Below are 19,685 nucleotides of genomic sequence, written 5' to 3'. Positions count from 1 at the left end.
CCCAAAATGAAGTCCTCCTAATTCTTCTCTTGAGACAGGGAGAGCAAGGACAAAGAGGAGATGATGGCAAAAAGGTATGATTTGTAGCAAGTCTGGCTATTCCCCAAACACACCAACACAATAAACCATATTTGTGATTTTGTGTCTCTAACCCTAGGGTGATACAGGTGAATCGGGAACTGAGGTAAGTTATTTTATTTTAATAAGGCAGTATTAATTATCATCAAATTATTAACATGATAATTAAGCCCAATTGTTAATTTCTCCTATCTCCCCCCAGGGTAAAAAAGGGGAATTGGGTGCTCCGGGCCCACCTGGTACCCATGTTCTGGTTACTCAACAAGAGGTAAGTACATCTCCACATTCCCTACAAACTGGTGCACCATGTAAGAACAATCTTCTACATTATCCATGATAACCCATCTGTCTATTGCAGGGTTCTCCAATAGGCATCCTATGTGGTTTTATTTGACCCCACCAAGTAAAAAAATGATGATGGAAAAAAACTATATATATATACCAGTCAAAAGTTTGGACACACCTACTCATTCAAGGGTTTTTCTTTCTTTTTACTGTTTTCTACATCGGAGAATAATAGTGAAGACATCACAACTATGAAATAACACATGGAATCATGTAGTAACCAAAAAAGTGATAAACAAGTCTAAATATATTTTAGATTTGAGATTCTTCAAAGTAATCACCTTTTGCCTTGATGACAGGTTTGCACACTCTTGGCATTCTCTCAAACAGCTTCACCTTGAATGCTTTTCCAACAGTCTTGAAGGAGTTCCCACATATGCTGAGCAATTGACCACTCTGTGGTCCAACTCATCACAAACCATCTTAATTGGGTTTAGTTTGGGTGATTGTGGAGGCCAGCTCATCTGATGCAGCACTCTATCACTCTCCTTCTTGGTCAAATAGCCCTTATACAGAGGTGTGTTGGCTCATTGTCCTGTTGAAAAACAAATGATAGTCCCACTAAGTGCAAACCAGATGGGATGGCGTATCGCTGCAGAATGCTGTGGTAGCCATGCTAGTTAAGTGTGCCTTGAATTCTAAATCACAGACAGTGTCACCAGCAATGCACCTCCACACCATCACACCTCCTCCTCTATGCTTCACGGTGGGAACTACACATGCGGAGATCATCCGTTCACCTACTCTGCGTCTCATAAAGACACGGCGGTTGGAACCAAAAATCTAGAATTTGGACTCATCACACCAAAGGACAGATTTCCACCGGTCTAATGTCCATTGCTCATGTTTCTTGGCCCAAACAAGTCTCTTCTTATTATTGGTGTCCTTTAGTAGTGGTTTATTTGCAGCAATTCGACCATGATGGTCCGATTCACACAGTCTCCTCTGAACAGTTGATGTTGAGATGTGTCTGTTACTTGAACTCTGTGAAGCATTTATTTGGGCTGCAATTTCTGAGGCTGGTAACTCTAATGAACTTATCCTCTGCAGCAGAGGGAACTCTGGGTCTTCCTTTCCTGTGGCGGTTGTCATTACGTGGCCATTTCTTGGTGTAGATCGTGGCTTTCCCCTCTCTCTCACTCTCTCCTACACCCAGGTTCTGTTATCTCAGGCCATACATTCATGGCAGAGACTCTCTCCCCCTGGTCATGCAGAGAGAGAGAGACCACAGAGTGAACAAAGGATTTCACTTGGCTGAACTCCTAAATCCCCAAAATGGGGGAATTAAATTATATGTCCACTTGTAAGAATGTGGGAAGGGTCCGTGGACACTTAAGTGATGGGTATGACGAGTATGTTTCATCTGGTGACCTCATGGAGGACAGGAAACACACACAACTATATCACACAGCTATATCTCTGAATGTGTACATTTCTCAATTATGGGGTTTGCATCTAATTCTTGTATAAAATGAATGAGTAAAGATTAAACTATTTGTGATGTTACCCTTTGGAATGAGAGAATTGTATTCCCTGTAAAGTTTAACTAGTCAGCGGCCACGCCCCCATGAGCACAGACATGATCTGGCGTCATGGAACCGCCCTTTTCTATTGTTACGAATAAACAGACTAAGCAGACTAAGCAAACCCCCAGCGTGAGCTGTGATTGCAAATAGTTGAGTACCAAGACTGGAAAACCATACCATGTGGCGCATTGGCTACACGGCTGGCAATGGTTCAACTCTGAGACTATTGATCCCTACAGAATAAGAGAAAATCTTAGATACTAATTACTAGTCTGCAGCTAGAAATTCTGTAAACCTGGGATGCGAATGTCGACAACCGCCGAAACATCTATTCTAAGAACAATGGACACCTGACGTACCCATTACAACAGACACTATCAGGAGCTGCAGATAGACCTACAACCACTCTCTGATGAACTGACTCTCCAGCAGACGGACCGACAATTCCAACAGAGAAGATAGCAACGACATATGGCCGTAAATATATTGATTGTAATTATTCCCGAATGAGCGAGCGTTCATGTGCGAAGGATTAGCATTTCAATGAATTTAAGTATCCACTGTGAAGTGAAGCCCTTTTGTCTTTCCAGCTCCTTTATCTGTCTCCGCCCCCTTTCCTTTTCCACCAAGCCGTCATATCGGCTTAGCCCTTAGGGAATATTCCCTATCGTTAGTAACCAATATCTACTGTTTGTTTGTTTATGCATTTCTGTGATTAGTTAGTAAATAAATGATTAAGCCAATTGGTGTATGGATGATTTATAGTTTAGGCTGGGTTCGTGCAGATAACCAAGAATTCTACGAAGTTTGAAATGAGAGTGACGTAAGGTAAAGAATAATTAATTAATAGAGGACTAATTGATCAGATATTAAAATATCTGAAGAGTTATATTCGGAAAATTATAACTTTGTAATCTGAAGAGTTTCCATGGTGCCCCGACTTCCTAGTTTATTAAATGTACATGATTAGTTTAATCACGTAATAATAATTACTGAGAATTTATTTGATAAAATAACAGTCTTCACCTTTAATGATGCCAAAGACATGACACGGTCCTCATGAGAGCCAGTTTCATCATAGTGCATGATGGTTTTTGCGACTGCACTTGAAGAAACTTTCAAAGTTTTTGAAATGTTCCGGATTGACTACCTTCATGCCTTAAAGTAATGATATACTGTTGCTTCTCTTTGCTTATTTGAGCTGTCCTTGCCATAATATGGACTTGGTCTTTTACCAAATAGGGCTGTCTTCATTATACTACCCCAACCTTGTCACAACACAACTGACTGGCTCAAACGCATTAAGAAGACAAGAAATTCCACAAATGAACTTTTAACAAGGCACACCTGTTAATTGAAATGCATTCCAGGTGACTTCCTCATGAAGCTGGTTGAGAGAATGCCAAGACTGTGCAAAGCTTTCATCAAGGCAAAGGGTGACTACTTTGAAGAATCTCAAATATAAAATATATTTTGATTTGTTTTAACACTTTTTTGGTTACTACATGATTCCCTTTGTGTTATTTCATAGTTTTGATGTCAAGACTATTATTCTACAATGTAGAAAATAGTAAAACATTAAGAAAAACCCTGGAATGAGTAGGTGTGTCCAAACTTTTATGGCATTAGATATTTTAACCATATTTGCCTCAATCAATCAAATGTATTTATAAAGCTCTTTTTACATCAGTAGATGTCACAAAGTGCTTATACAGAAACCCAGCCTAAAACCACAAACAGCAAGCAATGCAGATGTAGAAGCATGGTGGCTAGGAAAAGCACCCTAGAAAGGTCAGAACCTAAGAAGAAACCGAGAGAGGAACCAGGCTCTGATGGGTGGCCAGTCCTCTTCTGGTTGTGCCGGGTGGAGATTATAACAGTACATGGCCATTTAAGGCCAGATTGTTCTTCAAGATGTTCAAACGTTCATAGATGACCATCAAGGTCAAATAATAGTCACAGTGCTTGTAGAGGGTGCAACAGGTACCCTCAGGAGTAAATTGGCTTTTCAGTTGGCTTTTCATAGCCGAGCATTCAGAGGTCGAGACAGCTGTGCGGTGGAGAGAGAGATTTAAAAACAGCAGGTCCGGGACAAGGTAGCACATCCCGTGAACAGGTCAGGGTTCCCTAGCCGCAGTCAGAACAGTTGAAACTGGAGCAGCAGGATGACCAGGTGGACTAGGGACAGCCAGGAGTCATCAGGTCAGGTAGTCCTGAGGCATGATCCTAGGGCTCAGGCCCTCTGGGAGTGAAGGGAGAGAGAGAGAATTAGAGGGAGCATACTTAAATTCACACTGGACACCAGATAAGACAGGAGAATTACACCAGATATAACAGACTGACCCTAGCCCGCCGGCACATAGACTATTGCAGCATAGATACAGTCAGACTGCCTCTGGCTGTATTGCAGCATAGATACAGTCAGACTGCCTCTGGCTGTATTGCAGCATAGATACAGTCAGACTGCCTCTGGCTGTATTGCAGCATAGATACAGTCAGACTGCCTCTGGCTGTATTGCAGCATAGATACAGTCAGACTGCCTCTGACTGTATTGTTGATGAATGTTCCCAGGGTGCCACCCTTGAAGAGATGAGACAGGCATTCCCTTTGCCAATGGGACCTCCTGGGGCTAAAGTAAGCACAATGTTCATACTCTGCATGGTTCTATATATAATTTAATCTAATGGGCATAGTCAGCTGCAGCATCTACACCCAACAACTGCCTGGCAAGATGTGTATACTGTATATGTTGATTGATTGATTGACATGGATGGATGGTTTGGTGGGTGGATTAATAGATTGTTGGGTGGATGGATGGGTGGGTGGTTGGGTGGGTAGATTGGTGGATGGATTGATGGGTGGATGGATGTATGGATGGGTGGGTGGGTGGATGATGTATGGATGGGTGGGTGGGTGGGTGGGTGGATTAGATGGATGGATTGGTGGGTTGGTGGATGGATGGTGGGTTGGTGGGTTGATGGATGGATGGTGGGTTGGTAGATGGATGGATAGTGGGTTGGTGGATGGATGGATGGATGAATGGTGGGTTGGTGGATGGATGGATGGATGGTGGATTGGTGGATGGATGAATGGTGGGTTGGTGGATGGATGGATGGATGGTGGATTGGTGGATGGATGAATGGTGGGTTGGTGGATGGATTGGTGGGTTTTTGGATGGATGGTGTATTGATTGATTGATTACATATGATCCTATATAGGACATGTGATTTATATGAGTTGATATGATCCAAAAGTGGCTAGCTGGGCTTAGCTTTAGACTTGTATGTGGAATGTGCTTGATATCCCCCTCTGCTCCTCTGTCTCTGTGTTTAGGGTCCACCAGGGATGAAGGTACATTTCTTTACTTTATTGATGATTGAAGATATAACTGATGTGGAATTGTAATGTCTACTTTATATGTTCAGGGAGAGCGGATTGAAAGGAAAGAAAGTCATGTGTTCCCAGTAAAAAATAATGATTTATTCGTGCTTATTCATGAAATGTATTATAAAGTGTTAGCAAATATTGTTTGACACATCCCGTCAGTGAAAGGAAATAAGTGAGGACTTTGGAAAGGACATGGTTTTGACCTGTCCTATTGCTCCTATTCCTCAGGGTGACGCTGGTCTTCCAGGGAAAGCAGCTGACATGAAGGTAGACATCTCAGAACTACATTAACGGCACATACATTTCATGGAAAACAACAAATCATGGAAAAAAATGTTTTATTTTCTCCTTCCCAGAACATTGAAGTAATGTTTGAAGACTATGGCATAAGGGTAAGCTCTTGACTCCGAATCCCAAACAGTTTTGTAGTTCAAAGTTTTTCATTTCACTGCCCAAGGTGGCTGTCTCATTAAGAAAGACTCTGTTTCCCAGCTGCCCTTGCTGAAGGCACTGATTGACAGGCTGCTGCAGGACGGCATGGAGGAGCTTCTGCAGGAGCTAACCACCTCTAGGAGAGTCAATGAGAAGGAGAAACACGGCTCCAACATTATCACTGACTACACAGTATGTACACAGTCCATGCACATCTCTTCAACCCTAATCACACCAGGGGACATACCTAGTCATTTAGTGGGTTATTCCTGGGAGAAGTTCAATAAGGAAAATTGAAATTGGAATGTCAATTCTCTTTCTGAATTGACTGAATTGAAATGTAATTTACCATAACCCTGGTGACAAGCCTGGTATCAGAACTCTTAGATAGTGCTGGACTCATGAGTGTGTTAGTGTTGGACTCATGGGTGTGTTAGTGTTGGACTCATGAGTGTGTTAGTGTTGGACTCATGAGTGTGTTAGTATTGGACTCATGAGTGTGTTAGTGTTGGACTCATGAGTGTGTTAGTGTTGGACTCATGAGTGTGGTAGTGTTGGACTCATGGGTGTGTTAGTGTTGGACTCATGGGTGTGTTAGTGCTGGACTCATGAGTGTGTTAGTATTGGACTCATGAGTGTGTTAGTGTTGGACTCATGAGTGTGGTAGTGTTGGACTCATGAGTGTGGTAGTGTTGGACTCATGAGTGTGTTAGTGTTGGACTCATGAGTGTGGTAGTGTTGGACTCATGGGTGTGTTAGTGTTGGACTCATGGGTGTGTTAGTGCTGGACTCATGAGTGTGTTAGTATTGGACTCATGAGTGTGTTAGTGTTGGACTCATGAGTGTGGTAGTGTTGGACTCATGAGTGTGGTAGTGTTGGACTCATGAGTGTGGTAGTGTTGGACTCATGAGTGTGTTAGTGTTGGACTCATGAGTGTGGTAGTGTTGGACTCATGCGTGTGGTAGTGTTGGACTCATGAGTGTGTTAGTGTTGGACTCATGAGTGTGTTAGTGTTGGACTCATGAGTGTGTTAGTGCTGGGCTCATGAGTGTGTTAGTGCTGGACTCATGAGTGTGTGTTTTGAACAGAGAACTGTAAAGTATGAGATCTCCAAGGAGCCTCTGACAGAGATGGACACCATAGAGGAGGCAGTTGACTCTGACCTAGACAGACAGCTACCAGAACCTAACTCTGTAAGTATCCACTCCAAACATGCTACATGACATAGGAACGCTTTCCCTCACACATATTAAGCCTAACCCTAACACAAAAAAAGCTAGTTCTATGGAGATTATCAATTGAGTATTGTTTTTAGTCCACGACTAGTCTTTATCTGTATCCCAGAAATCAACCTATATTATAAAGCCCAGTCTATTTATGTATCCGAACAGATACACTGTTGTACTACAGTATGTAGTTATTCATCCAGGTCTCTATCTCATGAAGGATGCTTTGAATGAAACGGCGGAGGGCCCCACATTCTGGAGTCTCACCCCTCTTAATGGTCTTAATGGGGTCCAAGACGTGGGGAGGATAGAGAGCACCTCTAAGGGGATAGAGGGGACACTGACAGTGGACGAGGACTTCAGTGAAGCTCCCTCCCCCAAGTTGGCTTTATCAAACTCAACATTTAACAACACAACGTCTGAAGAGGTAAGGGGTACCTCTTCTACTCGAACCCCACAGCCAAACACTGGCTCTACTCAAAACCACAACCAAACAGTGGCTGTCAAATTAACTTTTAAAAGTGAACTATGAATAGTACAAGGTGTGTGTGTGTGTGTGTGTGTGTGTGTGTGTGTGTGTGTGTGTGTGTGTGTGTGTGTGTGTGTGTGTGTGTGTGTGTGTGTGTGTGTGTGTGTGTGTGTGTGTGTGTGTGTGTGTGTGTGTGTGTGTGTGTGTTTTAGAGGGTCTCTGAGGTACCAGGGGCAATAGTAGAAACTGTTCTCCTCAGTGGGGAAGACTCCTTGAAGAAAAAGAAGAGTCGGGAACGGAAGGTGATGTCACTACAAATAGATATATTTTATACATCTGATAAACACAACCTTGTTGGGTTCAAATCAATTTCAACATTTGAGAAAAGTTTGTAATTTGGACATCAATTATGCAATTAAATGTAAGTTGTTCACAACCTATTTGTATTAATGACTATACAAACAAATGTTATATTTAAATAGGTCTAAATAGATACTGTAAAAGAAAACATGGAAACTTTCCCTTTAACATTTTCTTAAATTTACATATTTTTTTAGCGATCATATTCTCTCCCATGAATCAGCCCATGACACAGATGTAAATATCTTTGACCATAACTACCACAGCATGTTAGATCTGTATTTCCTATAAAGCATTACAACTTTTAACTGTGAAATTCTGAACCAGGGCAAGGGACAGAAAGGACGACATAAGAGGCAAAGACAACGCCTGGTAAACGCCCAAACTAAAGATGGAGTCAAAATAACCATATAAATGCCCAAACTAAACATGTCTAACATTTACGTTGTCACAGTCTGTTGCTAAGCATGTCACCCTCACCTGTTTTAACCTCAACTCCTTCAAATGACAGTGAGAAAATAATTACTATCATTTCTTTCTCAGCAAATATAACATTTATCGAATTCTAAGCCTAAATTAAAACTAAGCTTATTAAACTGTACTTGCTGTGCCTAACTTGACCAATAAAAGGTATTAAATCATCATAACAGACATTTTAAAATGACTAAAAGCATGATTTTTTTTTCTCCTAACTTGCTTTTTTATTTTGTCCTTATTGTTTTGGACTTGTAAGTCATGTCCTGTACTCTCTCTTTGCTGCTTTGGGTCAAATACATGTTTATGATAGACATATTTATGAAAGATATCTCCTCTTGACCCCATTTACATAAGGGACTCACCTTTTTCTCTCCTCTCTGAAGACGAGTACAGAGGAGGAAGAGGAAGCGGAGGAGGAGGAATTATACGATGGGGATGAGTACAGTTATGAATATGAGGTGAGTAACTGTCAAGTGAGATGTAAATTAACATTCCTAATTATTTGATTGGTACATATTATTAATCCTAACTACAGTATTCAATCTGTGGGTGGACACCCTATGATGTCATCTTTCCTAGTACACCTCAGGGATCAGGGTTGGAATGACACATTTACCTCACTGGGCTGCCCATTATCCACAGTCTTTAGCAGTGCCCTGATTGTGTTATGGTAGTGATCAGCATAGTGTGGGAACCCTCCTAATTCAAACTCTACAAACTAAAATGATTAGTGAGTTTAAAGAAGGTACCTGAAACTCAATTACTCTGATGCAATACATGAATTAATGACTCACTCACCAGTAATGCTGTCGTTATTTTGTGACGTTTGTAAAAGTGTTTTAGAGTGGAATGTTTTTCATAGTTATTCTTAATTTTTGTTGAAGGATTCCACAGATGATCCCTCACTGTCAATTGAAAAGCAAGGGGAGTTTGAAATCACAACAGAAAGCACACTACATGGAATGAGCAAAGAGGTGAACACATTTCCTTTGCCACTGTCTCTCTAGATATAGATGATAGTAAAGACAACGGATAGTAAAACATGTCATTTTGACCTTTGAACCAGGAAATGTACATACAGCATTCTATCCAGTATTAGTCATTACTGATTATATGTCCATGTTTCTTAGAGTGGCCTGACAACTTTAGGTCCATATCCATCCCAGTCACCAGGAGACAGTGAAAAGGTATGAAACTGGAGCTCTTTTCCTGAGATACTTTGTAAAGTGCGAACTGTGTCAAGCAGAGCCAGCACCATGGACAGCTCTGAGTTGAGTGGTAGAAGGCTATGTGACGTGTGTGTTTGCTGTATTATATATTGTTCTGGAAACATACTACACTTTGTTCCAAAGCAGGGGGAATTCATCACACCTGTCCTTCCCAGCACAACGGAAGAAACAGAGAAGGTAAGTCTGTGACTGACTGCATGATTCTACCTGACGCTTTACTAACCATGATCCTGAGGGATATGAGGTGTAAATGGACACAACTAGCCTTCTATTCGTCTTTACTAACCATGATCCTGAGGGATATGAGGTGTAAATGGACACAACTAGCCTTCTATTAGTCTTTACTAACCATGATCCTGAGGGATATGAGGTGTAAATGGACACAACTAGACTTCTATTAGTCTTTACTAACCATGATCCTGAGGGATATGAGGTGTAAATGGACACAACTAGCCTTCTATTAGTCTTTACTAACCATGATCCTGAGGGATATGAGGTGTAAATGGACACAACTAGCCTTCTATTCATCTTTACTAACCATGATCTTGAGGGATATGAGGTGTAAATGGACACAACTAGCCTTCTATTAGTCTTTACTAACCATGATCCTGAGGGATATGAGGTGTAAATGGACACAACTAGACTTCTATTAGTCTTTACTAACCATGATCCTGAGGGATATGAGGTGTAAATGGACACAACTAGACTTCTATTCATCTTTACTAACCATGATCGTGAGGGATATGAGGTGTAAATGGACACAACTAGCCTTCTATTAGTCTTTACTAACCATGATCCTGAGGGATATGAGGTGTAAATGGACACAACTAGACTTCTATTCATCTTTACTAACCATGATCCTGAGGGATATGAGGTGTAAATGGACACAACTAGACTTCTATTAGTCTTTACTAACCATGATCCTGAGGGATATGAGGTGTAAATGGACACAACTAGCCTTCTATTAGTCTTTACTAACCATGATCCTGAGGGATATGAGGTGTAAATGAACACAACTAGCCTTCTATTCGTCTTTACTAACCGTGATCCTGAGGGATATGAGGTGTAAATGGACACAACTAGCCTTCTATTCATCTTTACTAACCGTGATCCTGAGGGATATGAGGTGTAAATGGACACAACTAGACTTCTATTCATCTTTATTAATGGTGTTTCAGTTCATGTATGCCTCCGTTGGACTGTGGGTGTATGAATGTGATGCAAAGTGCTTTGATCCAATGATTATCATTGGCATTCCAATACAAAGGTTGTAGGTAATTGATATAATTTATATGTTCTAACTTATCTTCTTTATGTGTTTCTTGATTAGAATTCACAAAAGAAAGCCCTGCCCAGTGTTCAATAACATGAATACATAGTCAGATTGTGTCATAATAATGATTGGCCAACCATCGTAGTGATCTGAGCACTTGTCATCACTGCGTACGTTGAGATCTTTCGTCTGACTAAAAACTGTGAACATTTCACCAGTGCAAAAGGTACCACAATTCCAATTTTAAACATTAATTATTAGGCCTGCGTGAAAAAAATATATTTAAAGACTTAAATAAACTAAATTTATATTTGACTTAAAGATTTAACACAACTGGGCCAACTTACAATGGAAGACATACATACTGTATCCCAGCATGCATTGGTGCATGACCTCTGAACTTTGCCTGAATGGTAATGTCAAGAGCTGCAACCAAAATTCACTTCTCCAATGACATTTTTAGCTCACTGGGCTGCCCATTATCCACACCAATACTTTGAGTCTTATAGCAGTGCCCTGATTGTGTTATGGTAGTGATCAGCATAGTGTGGGAACCCTCCTAATTCAAACTCTACAAACTCAAATGATTACTGAGTTAAAAGAAGGTACCTGAAACTCTGATGCAATACATGTATTAATGAGTCCATCACACACATTCATGAGGAGGGTGTGTTGTTGACATTGCATGTGTACATCTCTAGAGACAAAAGGAGGAAGTCATACAGTTGATTAGGGTCCCCACCCACTTCCCTGAAAATAATGAATTATTAGGAATTGATTAGTTTATCATTATATGCCATTTATATACCTGTTATTAATTGTGGTTTGCGTGTCGAACTCAGATGACTGTCTCACTCACCAGTAATGCTGTCATTATTTTGTGACATTTGTAAAAGTGTTTTAGAGTGGAATGTTTTTCATAGTTATTTTTAATTTTTGTTGAAGGATTCCACAGATGATCCCTCACTGTCAATTGAAAAGCAAGGGGAGTTTGAAATCACAACAGAAAGCACACTACATGGAATGAGCAAAGAGGTGAACACTTTTCCTTTGCCACTGTCTCTCTAGATATAGATAATAGTAAAGACAACGGATAGTAAAACATGTCATTTTGACCTTTGAACCAGGAAATGTACATACGGCATTCTATCCAGTAGAGGTCATTACTGATTATATGTCCATGTTTTTTAGAGTGGCCTGACAACTTTAGGTCCATATCCATCCCAGTCACCAGGAGACAGTGAAAAGGTATGAAACTGGAGCTCTTTTCCTGAGATACTTTGTAAAGTGCGAACTGTGTCAAGCAGAGCCAGCACCATGGACAGCTCTGAGTTGAGTGGTAGAAGGCTATGTGACGTGTGTGTTTGCTGTATTATATATTGTTCTGGAAACATACTACACTTTGTTCCAAAGCAGGGGGAATTCATCACACCTGTCCTTCCCAGCACAACGGAAGAAACAGAGAAGGTAAGTCTGTGACTGACTGCATGATTCTACCTGATGCTTTACTAACCATGATCCTGAGGGATATGAGGTGTAAATGGACACAACTAGCCTTCTATTAGTCTTTACTAACCATGATCCTGAGGGATATGAGGTGTAAATGGACACAACTAGCCTTCTATTAGTCTTTACTAACCATGATCCTGAGGGATATGAGGTGTAAATGGACACAACTAGACTTCTATTAGTCTTTACTAACCATGATCCTGAGGGATATGAGGTGTAAATGGACACAACTAGACTTCTATTAGTCTTTACTAACCATGATCCTGAGGGATATGAGGTGTAAATGAACACAACTAGCCTTCTATTCGTCTTTATTAATGGTGTTTCAGTTCATGTATGCCTCCGTTGGACTGTGGGTGTATGAATGTGATGCAAAGTGCTTTGATCCAATGATTATCATTGGCATTCCAATACAAAGGTTGTAGGTAATTGATATCATTTATATTTTCTAACTTATCTTCTTTATGCGTTTCTTGGTTGATTAGAATTCACAAAATAAAGCCCTGCCCAGTGTTCACTAACATGAATACATAGTCAGATTGTGTCATAATAATGATTGGCCAACCATCGTAGTGATCTGAGCACTTGTCATCACTGCGTACGTTGAGATCTTTCGTCTGACTAACAACTGTGAACATTTCACCAGTGCAAAAGGTACCACAATTCCACATGTCATTTTAAACAATAAATATTATGCCATCGTTATAATAAAAGTATATAAAGACATTTGATTAAAAGATTGGACACAAGTGGACCAACTTGCAATGAAAGACATCCATATACCAGCATGCATTGAGCATGACCTCTGAACTTTGCCTGAATGGGAATGTCAAGAGCTGCAAACAAAATATGAACTCTTCATGAGTGAATTTATACACTTACTGATTACATTTTTTTTTCTGTTTTTTTGTTTACTTTTTATTTTTAACACAGGACCTTTCCTGAATCCAGAAAGATTGAGACTGTAGATTAGTAAACACGGAGTGTTGGTATAAACTGTGAAGTGAAGTGTATCGCTGGTGAGGAGCAGTCTACCCTTAACCTGACCAGCATAACATGAGGAGGGACTTCGCTTCGTCACGCAATGATGATGTAATTTGTCCAATGTCACTCGTCCAATGCCACTTCTATGACCAGAATCGTGTGTTATACTTAATTCAAATACCTAAAAGATGAACAATACATAGGTAAAGCTAAGTTAAATCAAGACAGTGTATTATATAAGGATTATTGGACTAATAAATCCTTCCATCAGATGTCAGTGTTATTTTAGCATCGACTTTGCATAAACTCATTTATTTATTAAAGAAGTTGAAACCGTTACATTGGACCTAAGCTGTAGTATCTCTCTGTCGCTTCAGTATTACAACAGTTTTTACCTCCTCGTAATTTGTTCAACCGTATTCTAATGTTTTCAGTGTATCGCTGCTTATCAATTCCTCAACCAAATTTTATTTATTGAAAACATGGAAATAGATTGTATTTTGTTCCTTTTCTGTATTACTTAGTACTTTTTCAATGAAATGTGTTTCCATCATATTCTTCAGAATATACAGTATTCAAACCTGTTTACACTGGTGAAATGTTGGCAGTCTAAAGTTTTCTCTTTGTATTTAACCTCTCTGTGTGCATGTAAGTAAATGTTCAAATGATCAGAAGTCTTTGTGTCTTCTTTCATCTAACATTAGAGCCTGTAATCCATTTCTGATACATCACAATCTGAAGGGACATATACACTTGATCCAGGGCTGCGCACGGACGCACGCACACACTCACACACACACACACACACACTCATGCACGCACACACTCACACACTCACACACTCACACACTCACACACTCACACACTCTCACACTCTCACACTCTCACACTCTCACACACACTCACACACACACTCACGCACACACACACACATTCACACTCACACTCACACACACAAACACTCTCACACACACTCATGCACGCACACACTCACACACTCACACACTCACACACTTACACACTCACACACTCTCACACTCTCACACTCTCACACTCTCACACTCTCACACTCTCACACTCACACACACACTCACGCACACACTCACACACTCTCACACTCACACACACTCATGACTGGGACACTACGGCTGTAGGCCAAGCACCATGGGAACTCCCCACAGTGGTAATGGCACATCAATGACTTATAATCAATGACTCATGAAGTGGTTTTGGGAATTGGCAGGCGGGACCATCTCATGTCCAGGTCAGAGTAAGGAAGAGCGCCCCCTGGCCAGATTACATGGTAAGTGCACTGAATAAAATATGAATTACCATTCAAACACAATGTAAGAGTACATCATTTTTAGAAAACAATGGCATTTGCCAGAAATATTTGAGTCTTTGCTGTTTCAGGCATACATGCCAGGAACTGCCGGAGGAAGAAATCGATACCATGACAGACAAAAAGTAAACAGATTTATTTACTAGGGATATTTTTCTATTACACTGATATCAACTACTCAACAGTTAGCATGGAGGGAATAGCACAGGGAAGGGGTTCAGAGAAGATATTACATGGTCAAATCAACAGTTAACATGGAGGGAACAGCACAGGGAAGGGTTCAGAGAAGATATTACATGGTCAAATCAACAGTTAGCATGGAGGGAACAGCACAGGGAAGGGGTTCAGAGAAGATATTACATGGTCAAATCAACAGTTAGCATGGAGGGAACAGCACAGGGAAGGGGTTCAGAGAAGATATAACATGGTCAAATCAACAGTTAGCATGGAGGGAACAGCACAGGGAAGGGGTTCAGAGAAGATATAACATGGTCAAATCAACAGTTAGCATGGAGGGAACAGCACAGGGAAGGGGTTCAGAGAAGATATAACATGGTCAAATCAACAGTTAGCATGGAGGGAACAGCACAGGGAAGGGGTTCAGAGAAGATATAACATGGTCAAATCAACAGTTAGCATGGAGGGAACAGCACAGGGAAGGGGTTCAGAGAAGATATTACATGGTCAAATCAACAGTTAGCATGTAGGGAACAGCACAGGGAAGGGGTTCAGAGAAGATATTACATGGTCAAATCAACAGCATGGAGGGAACAGCACAGGGAAGGGGTTCAGAGAAGATATTACATGGTCAAATCAACAGTTAACATGGAGGGAACAGCACAGGGAAGGGGTTCAGAGAAGATATCACATGGTCAAATCAACAGTTAGCATGGAGGGAACAGCACAGGGAAGGGGTTCAGAGAAAATATAACATGGTCAAATCAACAGTTAGCATGGAGGGAACAGCACAGGGAAGGGGTTCAGAGAAGATATAACATGGTCAAATCAACAGTTAGCATGGAGGGAACAGCACAGGGAAGGGGTTCAGAGAAGATATCACATGGTCAAATCAACAGTTAGCATGGAGGGAACAGCACAGGGAAGGGGTTCAGAGAAGATATAACATGGTCAAATCAACAGTTAGCATGGAGGGAACAGCACAGGGGAGGGGTTCAGAGAAGATATAACATGGTCAAATCAACAGTTAGCATGTAGGGAACAGCACAGGGAAGGGGTTCAGAGAAGATATAACATGGTCAAATCAACAGTTAGCATGTAGGGAACAGCACAGGGAAGGGGTTCAGAGAAGATATAACATGGTCAAATCAACAGTTAGCATGGAGGGAATAGCACAGGGAAGGGGTTCAGAGAAGATATTATATGGTCAAATCAACAGTTAGCATGGAGGGAACAGCACAGGGAAGGGTTCAGAGAAGATATTACATGGTCAAATCAACAGTTAGCATGGAGGGAACAGCACAGGGAAGGGGTTCAGAGAAGATATAACATGGTCAAATCAACAGTTAGCATGGAGGGAACAGCACAGGGAAGGGGTTCAGAGAAGATATAACATGGTCAAATCAACAGTTAGCATGGAGGGAACAGCACAGGGAAGGGGTTCAGAGAAGATATTATATATTCAAATCAACAGTTAGCATGGAGGGAACAGCACAGGGAAGGGGTTCAGAGAAGATATTACATGGTCAAATCAACAGCATGGAGGGAACAGCACAGGGAAGGGGTTCAGAGAAGATATTACATGGTCAAATCAACAGCATGGAGGGAACAGCACAGGGAAGGGGTTCAGAGAAGATATTACATGGTCAAATCAACTGTTAGCATGGAGGGAACAGCACAGGGAAGGGGTTCAGAGAAGATATTACATGGTCAAATCAACAGTTAGCATGGAGGGAACAGCACAGGGAAGGGGTTCAGAGAAGATATTACATGGTCAAATTAACAGCATGGAGGGAACAGCACAGGGAAGGGGTTCAGAGAAGATATTACATGGTCAAATCAACAGTTAGCATGGAGGGAACAGCACAGGGAAGGGGTTCAGAGAAGATATCACATGGTCAAATCAACAGTTAGCATGGAGGGAATAGCACAGGGAAGGGGTTCAGAGAAGATATTACATGGTCAAATCAACAGTTAGCATGTAGGGAACAGCACAGGGAAGGGGTTCAGAGAAGATATTACATGGTCAAATCAACAGTTAGCATGGAGGGAACAGCACAGGGAAGGGGTTCAGAGAATATATAACATGGTCAAATCAACAGTTAGCATGGAGGGAACAGCACAGGGAAGGGGTTCAGAGAAGATATTATATGGTCAAATCAACAGTTAGCATGTAGGGAACAGCACAGGGAAGGGGTTCAGAGAAGATATTACATGGTCAAATCAACAGTTAGCATGGAGGGAACAGCACAGGGAAGGGGTTCAGAGAAGATATTACATGGTCAAATCAACAGTTAGCATGGAAGGAACAGCACAGGGAAGGGGTTCAGAGAAGATATAACATGGTCAAATCAACAGTTAACATGGAGGGAACAGCACAGGGAAGGGTTCAGAGAAGATATTACATGGTCAAATCAACAGTTAGCATGGAGGGAACAGCACAGGGAAGGGGTTCAGAGAAGATATTATATGGTCAAATCAACAGTTAGCATGGAGGGAATAGCACAGGGAAGGGGTTCAGAGAAGATATTACATGGTCAAATCAACAGTTAGCATGGAGGGAACAGCACAGGGAAGGGGTTCAGAGAAGATATAACATGGTCAAATCAACAGTTAACATGGAGGGAACAGCACAGGGAAGGGGTTCAGAGAAGATATTATATGGTCAAATCAACAGTTAGCATGGAGGGAATAGCACAGGGAAGGGGTTCAGAGAAGATATTACATGGTCAAATCAACAGTTAGCATGGAGGGAATAGCACAGGGAAGGGGTTCAGAGAAGATATTATATGGTCAAATCAACAGTTAGCATGGAGGGAATAGCACAGGGAAGGGGTTCAGAGAAGATATTACATGGTCAAATCAACAGTTAGCATGGAGGGAATAGCACAGGGAAGGGGTTCAGAGAAGATATAACATGGTCAAATCAACAGTTAGCATGGAGGGAACAGCACAGGGAAGGGGTTCAGAGAAGATATAACATGGTCAAATCAACAGTTAGCATGGAGGGAACAGCACAGGGAAGGGGTTCAGAGAAGATATAACATGGTCAAATTAACAGCATGGAGGGAACAGCACAGGGAAGGGGTTCAGAGAAGATATAACATGGTCAAATCAACAGTTAGCATGGAGGGAACAGCACAGGGAAGGGGTTCAGAGAAGATATTACATGGTCAAATCAAACAACGTGTGAACATTCCATCTTTCTGTTTTTAAAGTCACAGTCGGGAGCAAGAGGTCCCAAGAAATCACATGTAAGTGTTGCTCAGCCAAAACATATTGGTGAATTGCCCAACGGAAGGACCGTAGTTATGATGCACTTTGAACATCAAAAGAAATCCATGAGAATGAATCGCTATTTAAGTGTAATGAATTGAGCAATCTATCAGTTAACCAATACATTTTTCATTTGTGGTTCCAGAGACAGAAACAAGAAAACAGAGACCCTCAGCCTGACCCTGAATCCTATACAGAGATGGAGGTCGACTATGAAACAGAAAGAGACTGGGAGACACCAACAGAGATGGAGGGAGAGAGAGAAGAACCCATAGCAGCAGGGGAAGAGGAAGAGACACCATGGGAAAGACATAGAGACAGGGAGATGATAGAAAAGAAAGGAAAAGAGACGGAAGGAGAGATATACCATGATGCAGAAAGAGAGGGAGAGGAGGAGAGAAGTGGCGACTCTGAGTGGGACACGGAGGAAGACAGTGAATACGAGAGGGAGAGAGAGAGGGAAAGGATGGAGATGGAGAGAGAGAGGATGGAGCTTGAAAAAGAGAGGGAAGCAGAGCTGGAGTTGCAGAGGGAGAAAATAGAGAGGGAGAGACAACTAGAGAGTGAGAGAACAGAGATGGAGGGAGGCAGAGACCTGGACAGGGAGAGAGAGGAGTGGGAGAGACGGAGGCAGGAGATGGAAAGAGAGAGCGGAAGACAAGGAGAGTACGAGGAGGAAGGAGGAGTAAGACCCTATCCAGGGCCAGAATATGACTATTTGAAGGTAAACACACAATCAAAGTGCTGTGAAGATGACATGATGAAAGCTCCTGTCCTGTTACCGTCATCTATCACGCATTTCTATCAGGTTCCTTTTTGTGTTCCTTTTTGAGTGGTTCCTTCTGTTGTCTAAAGGGCGCACCGGGTGAAAATGGACTTCCGGGACCGAAGGTAACTACCAATCATTTTCAAATAAAACAGTGTCTTTAAATGGAGTGAAAGAACAAGATGTCCTGAATCTGCCCCCGTATCTCTACAGTACCACGTTGCAATAAGGAATCCTTTATACACCGTTTGTAAAGGCTGTATAAGAAGTTTGTAGACAATGCATTATTCATGTGTTGATCAGTGATACCCTGTGCATGGCAGACAGTTCACACCACCAACATGACTAGAACTACATGCTTTATAGTCTATAGCTCTCTTAGAAATGAAGACACACCTTTAATAAAGGGTACCTTAATGTAATGTCAACCCAATCTGTCCTTACACCCGTACACAGTGTCAATGTCACCAGGTCACAACATCAAACGTATCCTCGCTCCCCTCCTACCCACATCTCATTATCAGTGTCTCTCTCACACACACACACACACACACACACACACACACACCTATTTACCTACCCACATCTCATTATCAGTGTCTCACACACACACACACACACACACACACACACACACACACACACACACACACACACACACACACACACACCTATTTACCTACCCACATCTCATTATCAGTGTCTCACACACACACACACACACCTATTTACCTACCCACATCTTCCCCTATAAGTTTGTCCATGTCTCTCTGCTCTCCTGTCAGTCAAACCAGCGGAGCTCAGAATGTTGGTCTTTGATGTCCCCA

The 19,685-nt window shown here is 41.6% G+C and overlaps 1 protein-coding gene across 8 annotated transcripts in view; it reads left to right on the top strand.

Annotated features, from left to right (window-relative positions):
• Window positions 1-19,685, top strand: part of LOC110501000 (collagen alpha-1(VII) chain-like) — a 111,469-nt gene that overhangs the window by 70,697 nt on the left and 21,087 nt on the right. For 5 of the 8 annotated variants that reach the window (XM_036945065.1, XM_036945070.1, XM_036945064.1 and 2 more), the window contains exons 62-85: window positions 39-74; window positions 158-184; window positions 281-346; window positions 4,522-4,584; window positions 5,284-5,301; window positions 5,566-5,604; window positions 5,694-5,729; window positions 5,830-5,961; window positions 6,859-6,963; window positions 7,217-7,423; window positions 7,678-7,767; window positions 8,153-8,197; window positions 8,686-8,760; window positions 9,187-9,276; window positions 9,433-9,489; window positions 9,655-9,708; window positions 11,750-11,839; window positions 11,996-12,052; window positions 12,218-12,271; window positions 14,541-14,600; window positions 14,711-14,764; window positions 18,035-18,070; window positions 18,238-18,816; window positions 18,948-18,983. In XM_036945065.1, the coding sequence (XP_036800960.1) occupies window positions 39-74; window positions 158-184; window positions 281-346; window positions 4,522-4,584; window positions 5,284-5,301; window positions 5,566-5,604; window positions 5,694-5,729; window positions 5,830-5,961; window positions 6,859-6,963; window positions 7,217-7,423; window positions 7,678-7,767; window positions 8,153-8,197; window positions 8,686-8,760; window positions 9,187-9,276; window positions 9,433-9,489; window positions 9,655-9,708; window positions 11,750-11,839; window positions 11,996-12,052; window positions 12,218-12,271; window positions 14,541-14,600; window positions 14,711-14,764; window positions 18,035-18,070; window positions 18,238-18,816; window positions 18,948-18,983 (2,106 nt within the window). The remainder of the gene's footprint in view (window positions 1-38; window positions 75-157; window positions 185-280; window positions 347-4,521; window positions 4,585-5,283; window positions 5,302-5,565; window positions 5,605-5,693; window positions 5,730-5,829; window positions 5,962-6,858; window positions 6,964-7,216; window positions 7,424-7,677; window positions 7,768-8,152; window positions 8,198-8,685; window positions 8,761-9,186; window positions 9,277-9,432; window positions 9,490-9,654; window positions 9,709-11,749; window positions 11,840-11,995; window positions 12,053-12,217; window positions 12,272-14,540; window positions 14,601-14,710; window positions 14,765-18,034; window positions 18,071-18,237; window positions 18,817-18,947; window positions 18,984-19,685) is intronic. The other 3 variants (XM_036945067.1, XM_036945066.1, XM_036945069.1) reach the window with 3 other exon arrangements.

This window comes from Oncorhynchus mykiss, chromosome 15 (assembly GCF_013265735.2).
Source record: "Oncorhynchus mykiss isolate Arlee chromosome 15, USDA_OmykA_1.1, whole genome shotgun sequence".
In the NCBI taxonomy this organism is placed as follows: domain Eukaryota; kingdom Metazoa; phylum Chordata; class Actinopteri; order Salmoniformes; family Salmonidae; genus Oncorhynchus; species Oncorhynchus mykiss.
This window is presented reverse-complemented; position numbering and strand designations above follow the sequence as displayed.